The sequence below is a fragment of the Dipodomys spectabilis genome, unplaced genomic scaffold, assembly GCF_019054845.1.
Source record: "Dipodomys spectabilis isolate Male_0828 unplaced genomic scaffold, ASM1905484v1 ptg000299l, whole genome shotgun sequence".
In the NCBI taxonomy this organism is placed as follows: Eukaryota; Metazoa; Chordata; class Mammalia; order Rodentia; family Heteromyidae; genus Dipodomys; species Dipodomys spectabilis.
The window spans coordinates 2,841,901-2,849,211 of record NW_024870976.1 but is presented as its reverse complement, the minus strand read 5'-3'; the positions used below and the strand labels follow the sequence as shown (position 1 = coordinate 2,849,211).

Here is a 7,311-nt window from a genome sequence, read left to right as displayed (position 1 = left end):
TCCAGGTGGCTTAACTCCCCCCCCATTCCCCCCTTTCTCCTCCCCCACTCCCTTCTCCTCCCCCACAGGGCAGCTCCTGCAGCCAGGCTGGAAGGAAATACCAGGAGCAGCTGTTCAGTAGCTGGAGACGCCAGCCAAAGTTGCTCACAGCAGGCAGAGGTTGCCGGGAGGGGGGGCCTCTCAAGCCTGACTGCTAGAGGGCGAGCTCCAGGGGCTGTTCGACCTCTGAGCCCCAGGCCCCGGACCTGTCTGGCTTGCTGGGAAGGGTGCCATAGCCCTGCCTGGGGCAGCTTCCTGCCAGCCGGTCAGATCCTCATCCACCAAGGCCCAGCAGCGGCCAAGAGCCTGGCTGCTGCCACCTGGTGGTCACGGTACAGGCACAGCCCCCTCAGACTCCAGGACTCTCTGCATACAGACCCATACAGACCCAGCCTCACCCTGCTCACATAGGGAAACTGCTATTTAGAAACCTACTGAACAACTCATTTGGTACCGATTACAAGTCAAGATAGGGACCCACCTCACTTGTATGGTGTCCAACAGAATGTTAGTAACTTCTAGGAACTAAAGGCCTCCCCACCACCACCACCACCACCACCACCACTGAGACTACCAATGTGCAGAAACTCCAACAAGTGCCAGGTGCCAGTGGCTCAAGCCGCTCAGGAGGCTGAGATCTGAGGATTGTTGTTCAAAGCCAGCCCGGGCAGGAAAGTCCATGAGATTCTTATCTCCAATTAACCATCAGAAAACCGGAAGTGGCACTGTGGCTCAAGTAGTAGAGCACTTGCCTTGAGCTGAAGAGCTGAGGGACAGCGCCCAGGCACAGAATTCAAGCCCCAATTACTGACCAGAAAAAGAAAGAAAGAAAGAAGTCAACAAGTTTCTTCCTTTTTTTGTGCTGGCCTAGGGTTTGAACTCAGTGTCTGAGGGGCTGTCTTGCTATCTGAGCTTTTTTATTTTGGGGAGCTACTTAATTGGCGATAAGTCACATAAGACTTTTCTCTTGGGCTAGCTCTGAACCTCAGTCCTCAGATTTCAGCTGCCTGCGTAGCTAAGATTATAGGTGGGAGCCACCAGTGCCTGGCCAAATATGTTTCTGTAGCCAAAAAAAAAAGAAAAAAAGCTTTCATAGTCCTTATGAGAAGACCTGACCCTAGTGTGTGAAGAGATGGTGGTGCAGCCCTTGCCCCAGAGGTGACTCAATTCCTATGCGCGGCTGGGATGTTGGGGGAGAGCGGGGTGAATGAGAAGGCTGTCGGGCATTCCTGGTGGCCTCCTGCTATAGCCCAGTTACCACACACGGTCTCTTCTGGGCTTCAAGTACTCAGTGATGTGTTCCTCCTATTAGGAAGTGGAGGGTGGAGGTGGGGCACAACAGAAGGCAACCTGGAACCACTCAAGTCTCTGCCTCAAGCTAAGGCTCGGAGCCTCTTCAACCTCCATAAAAAGCATCCTTCCTGCCGGGCACCAATGGCTCAATGGCTCACGCCTGTGATCCTAGCTACTTAGGAGGCTGAGATCTGAGGATCGAGGTTCAAAGCCAGCCCAGGCAGGAAAGTCCATGAAACTCTTATCTCCAATAAACCATCAGAAAGCTGGAAGTAGTGCTGTGGCTCAAGTGGTAGAGCACTAGCCTTGAGTTGAAGAGCTGAAGGACAGCGCCCAGGCACAGAGTTCAAGGCCCAGAACCGATCAAAAAAAAAAAAGCACCCTTCGTAACCAAGCCTCAACCCTGAACCATTCAAAGCATAGCTCTTTGAAAGGCTCCAGGCTATCCCTCTGGGTCAGCCTCCATTCCCACTGAGGACCCCAGGACGTAGCGGTCTTAAGGAGCCAATAGAGTTACAAGGTAACTTGGGAAGGTCGACAGCCATGTAATGCCCTCTCTCTGTGGCTGGACATGACTGCCTCAGAGGACACAGAACTTACAGGGCACCATGTGCACTTCCGGACCATTCCTCTCACCAGTGAGCCCATCCCAACCCCCTCAAACAGGAAATATTATTACTTCTCATCTAGGTACTCCCTAGCCTCAGTGCCAACCTGGGAACACTGCCATTTCTTTTTTTTTTTTTTTTTGGGTCCGGTAGTGGGGCCTGAACTCAGGGCCTGGGCGCTGTCCCTCAGCTCTTCAGCTCAAGGCTAGCACTCTACCACTGGAGCCACAGCGCCACTTCTGGCTTTTTTCTTTTTGCTTATGTGGTGCTGGGGAATCAAACCCAGGACCTAGAGCATGCAAGGCAAGCGCTCTACCACTGAGCCACCTTCCCAGCCCCAACACTGCCATTTCTGCACATACCAAGGTCTGACTCCCCAGGGATGGGCACAGGGACCAAACCAGACATAATCAGGAAGGTTGTTCTTCCAGACCCAGTGTATCCAGGATAGAGGGTGAGGGCCACTGACGCAAGAGGCAGCCAGCCAGTCGCCCCGCAGCCCTGGGAGCCCAACACAGAGACCGCCTCCACTTCACCTACCACGGGCAGAAGAGGCTCTGGGCCAGCCTGGGACAACTGGGTCCCCCCAAGCTTTATTAAAACAAGTCACCAGTAGAAATCAGGTGGGGCAGGAGAATGGGATCCCAGGCTCATCTGTTCTTCCCATAGATCTTGGGGGTCTGCCAGCCCTCAGGGGCCTCCTTGAGGCCCGCCTTCAGCCAGATGCGCTTCAGCTCTCTCTCAAACTTGGTCTGCAAGGGCAAAAGAGTTGAACAAAGATTCTTGACAAAACTATGCATTCTCAGCCCTTTTTCTTTTTCTGTCAGTCCTGGGGCTTGAACTCAGGGTCTGGGCACTGTCCCTGAGCTGCTTTTGCTCAAGGCTAGCACTCTACCACTAAGCTGCCATCCCAGCCTCTGAGCCACTTTGAACAATCCAAACCCAAGCAGGAGCCCACACTCGCCTGCTTTCGTTTCAGACGTCCTTCTCGAACCTTGCGCCGAAGGAACCGGGTCCTCTTGACCAGTTTGCGGTACTTGTGATGGTTCATCTTGCGACGGCGGATCTTCAGAACATTTTTGCACTGCATCGGAGGTGTGTATCCATCGCCCTGAGGGATCTCCTCCTCCACCAGGCTCGGTGGTGGACACTCACACGATTGGCCTGTAGCCCCTGACCCGGGGGCTCCAGCATCCAGTCTGGGGAACAGGTATCGCACCGTCAGCCAGTTCTCCAGGGGGCTGATGGCCATCTTCCTGGGAACCAGCAACTCCTCGGGCGCCAGCTGGACCCCCTTGCCAGGGAGGGAGGCAGCCCTACTCGGGCCGACTGGCTGCAAGCCGTAGGGGGACCAGCAAGCACGGCTGCCTAGCGCCGCTGAGATGGGCCAGGGCCGGCTGCAGCCTGCGGGGAAACACCACCAATCACCACCCGAGACGCCGCCGGGCGGGGACCCGCGCGGAGGGCCGCGCGCTGCCCGTTCGCGGCCCGCATTCTCCCGCGGCGCTCGGAAGCCCGAGCCTCCGGCAGCGAGGCTCCACGGCGGGGCCGGGCCGGGCCTCGGGCCTCGCGTTCCCCGTCCGCCCCGGCCCCTTACCTGTCCAGGGCACAGCCCTGATCAGCTGGGGAGTCAGGCGCGCCAGGAACATGCCGCCGGGAGCCAGGCCCGGCCCGCGCGACTCGCGACCCGCAGGCCCGTCAGGAGGCTCGAACTCACCCCTCGGCCGCCGCGCTCAGGCACTTCCGGTCCGGCCTCACACGCGCTCCGCGGCCAGCGCCCCCTGGCGTCCCCGGCTCCGTCACTCCGCACCGGCTTCCGGCCCGAGGGGCCGCCCCTTCCGCCAAGCCCTCTCCGCACGTCGGTTCTGTGTCCCTCCCTCAGAGGCAAGAAAACCACATTTCCCATCATGCCTAGGGATTTCTCTGAGCATGCGCGGCCGTTGCGTCGCTTCCGGGCGTGGTAGGGCGCGCAGACGGAAGTGGCCCCCACCCTGCACCGCCAACCACCGCTGACGGTCACCTCGCTTTTCTCTTTTGCCGGCCGCGGGCCCGGGCGCTGTCCCTCGGCTCTGCAGCTCCAGGCCAGCCACCGCCGGTTTCCTCGCGGTTTATGACAGTCCCACGGACTTTCCCGCCCGGGCTGGCTTTGAACCGCGAGCCTCAGATCTCGGCCTCCGAGGCCCCGCTCCGGGTTTTCTCAGTCAGCTCTAGCTGATCAAGGGGCGCACGCGCCGCGGGGTTGCTGGTTCGTCCCCGGTGACCCTAGCTGCCCAGCAGGCTGAGCTGTGAGGCCCAGCTCAGGCCCCAGTGTCTCTGTCACACACACAGAGTATTTCACAAAGTTACGTTTTTTCCAAAACATCCACTTGCCTCCCGAAGCTTTTCTACAGAAACCTTACCATACCTGGTGCGGAGGCTGGAGGGACATCAGAGGTGGGAGCTGTTCAACCCAGGGTTCACCCCATCCCACCCTACCCCACAGTACTGGGGATGAACTCAGAGTTTTGTGCTTGCCAAGAACTCAATATTTGAGGCACGCTCCTATTCCTTTTGTGTGTGCACATGCACACGTGCAACCACGTATGACTAGGGGCCGGGGTTGAACTCATGGCCTGGGTGCTGGTCCCTGCGCTTTCATGCTCTAGCATTATGCTCCTTGAGCCACAGCTCTACTTCGGGACTTTTTGGAGATAGTCTCAAGAACTTTCCTGCCCAACCTGGCTTTGAACCTTAATTCTCAGATCTCAGCCTCTGGAGAAGTTAGAATTTTAGGTGTGAGCTAGCAGCGCCTGTCTTATTCTTGTTTTTGAGATAGGGTCTCATGATTTTTTTATGGCCAGTCCTAGGGCTTGACCTCAGGGCCTGCGTACTGTTCCTAAGCTACTTTTGCTCAAGGCTAGCACTCTACCACTTGAGCCACTGTGACACTTCTGGCTGTTTATGTAGTACTAAGGAATTGAACCCAGGGCCTCATGCTAGGCAAGCACTATGCCACTAAGCCACATTCCCAGCCATCATGCTAACTTTTGACAAGGCTGGATCCTCCTATCTCTGCATAAGAGTCTCATGGACTTTCCTGCCTGGGCTGGCTTTGAACCTCGATCCTCAGATCTCAGCCTCCTGAGTAGCTAGGATTATAGGCGTGAGCCACTGGTGCCCAGATCTGTGAGACTCTTATCTCCAATTAACCACGAGAAAACCAGAAGTGATGCTGTGGTTCAAGTGAAAACCAGACGTGATGCTGTGGTTCAAGTGGTAGAGGGCTCGCCCACAGTTCAAGAGCCATGACTGACAAAAAGAAAAAGAAACAACTCCAAGGAAAAACATCAAATGATGTTGGCAACATGAACTCATCTATGGAGCAGCTTGTTGACAGCTGACCAGCGCACCACTCATGGGACTGCCTGAGCACACGGTTCTCAAAGGCTAGTATTTAGACAAGGGTAAAAGCAGAACACCAGGGTGAATTTTCTTTCTTTTTTTGTTGTTGGTCATGGGGCTTAAACTCGGCCCCTGAGAGCTGTTCCTCAGCTCTTCAGTTCAAGGCTAATGCTCTACCACTTGAGCCACAGCACCACTTCCAGTTTTCTGGTGGTTAACTGGAGATCAGAGACTCATGGACTTTCCTGCCCAGCCTGGCTGTCAACCATGAACCTCAGATCTCAGCCTCCTGAGTAGCTAGGATTACAGGCGTGAGCCAACAGCAACTGGCCCAGGGTGAATTTTCTTAGGCAGTTAGGGCCCAAACATCTCTTGCTGACTACAGGATGGACCACAAAGTTGGGCTTATGATTGACCAGCATGTCCTAGTTACTATACTGTGGGCTGCCCCCAGCTGTCCCCCTACCTGTGTGAGGATAGGGGACCCTTAGGCAAGCCCATAGCAGGGTTTGCAAGATACTGCAAACTTCTTAGTGCTCAGGCTGAGGAGGGGTAACAATCTGCTCAGAGCCCCCAGTAAGTGAGGTAGAGGGGTGGCCTTGGGCAATAACAACTCAGGCAAACTTCACAGACTGCAGCTATTTCCAGAGCTGCAGCAATCTCTTAAGTGTCATGGACATGAACTGGCTGCAGAACCCTAGTCCCTAGGGAGTCAGCCCCAAGGGTCAAGATCATGACAGACTAGGGAATGAGGATTCTATCAGTCAAGAACCACAGAGGCTGCCGGGTGCTGGTAGCTCACGCCTATAATCCTAACTACTCAGGAGGCTGAGATCTGAGGATCGAGGTTCAAAGCCAGCCCGGGCAGGAGAGACCATGAGACTCCTATCTCCAATAAACCACCAGAAAACCGGAAGTGGCGCTGTAGCTCAAGTTGTAGAGCGCTCGCCTTGAGCTGAAAAGCTGAGGGACAGCGCCCAGGCCCAGAGTTCAAGCCCCACGACCGACCAAAAAAAAAAAAATCACAGAGGCCACAACTGCCAGATGGCAGGCAACTTGGGTTGGCAGAACCACTCTGCCCCCTCTCAGTGGAGGGGCTAGGGTCCCACCAGTCCTCCTCCCAAGCACTCCCAGGAATGGCACTGTCCAAGGAGGCTCAAATTTTCTGCAGTTGTCCCCAGTCTCCGGAGTCCAGGGACTGTTTAGAGATGCTCGTATAGAGAAGTCAGTGGTAGACAAAGACAGGCCAGGATGGACCACAGCACACATCAGGAACAGGAAAGGCCTGCTGGGAATGCAGCTCGGTGGTAGAGTGCTTGCCCAGCATGCTTGAAGCCCTGGGTTCCGTTCCTCAGGACCACACACACAGAAAAGGCTGGAAGTGGAGCTGTGGCTCAAGTGGAGCGCTAGCCTTGAGCAAAAGCAGCTCAGGGACAGTGCCTAGGCCCTGAGTTCAAGCCCCAGGACTGGCAAAAAAAAAAAGGTGACTTTTGAGTTTTATTTACTATTTTGTGCCTATAATAGGGCTTGAACTCTCATTTGTGTCTTTTCTGCTTAAAGCTGACACGTAATCCCTTGATCCACAGCTTCACTTCTGGCTTTTCGCTTGTTAACTGGAGATAAAAATCACAGATTTGGGTTGGGAAGGTGGTTCAGTGGTAGAGTGTTTGCCCAGCATGCTTGAAGCCCTAGGTTCCATTCCTCAATACCACATATGCAGAAAAAGCCAGAAGTGTCACTGTGGCTCAACCGGTAGAGTGTTAGCCTTGAGCAAAAGAGGGTCAGGGGCAGTGCCCGGGCCTGAGTTCAAGCCACAGGACGATGGGGGCGTCGAGGGGGGAAGGGGGGGGAACCCTCAATACTTGAATGAGAACAAGGAACAGGGATGGCAACTCAGATATTCCCCCAGAACTGCTAAGCCAGCTGTGTACAGTTGTACATGCTAAAAAGCAAGCAGAATGACGACCTACAGTCTCTGAAATCCCAAATA

General features: G+C 55.2%; 1 protein-coding gene across 1 annotated transcript; it reads right to left on the bottom strand.

Annotated features, from left to right (window-relative positions):
- Positions 1-2,501: 2,501 nt before the first annotated feature.
- Aurkaip1 (aurora kinase A interacting protein 1) lies at positions 2,502-3,651 on the bottom strand. The gene is made up of 3 exons (XM_042701948.1): positions 3,538-3,651; positions 2,905-3,344; positions 2,502-2,692 (listed from the first exon to the last, which is right to left on the bottom strand). The coding sequence occupies exons 1-3, from the start codon at positions 3,587-3,589 to the stop codon at positions 2,591-2,593; spliced, it is 594 nt and encodes a 197-aa protein (XP_042557882.1). The 5' UTR covers positions 3,590-3,651; the 3' UTR covers positions 2,502-2,590.
- Positions 3,652-7,311: the final 3,660 nt, after the last annotated feature.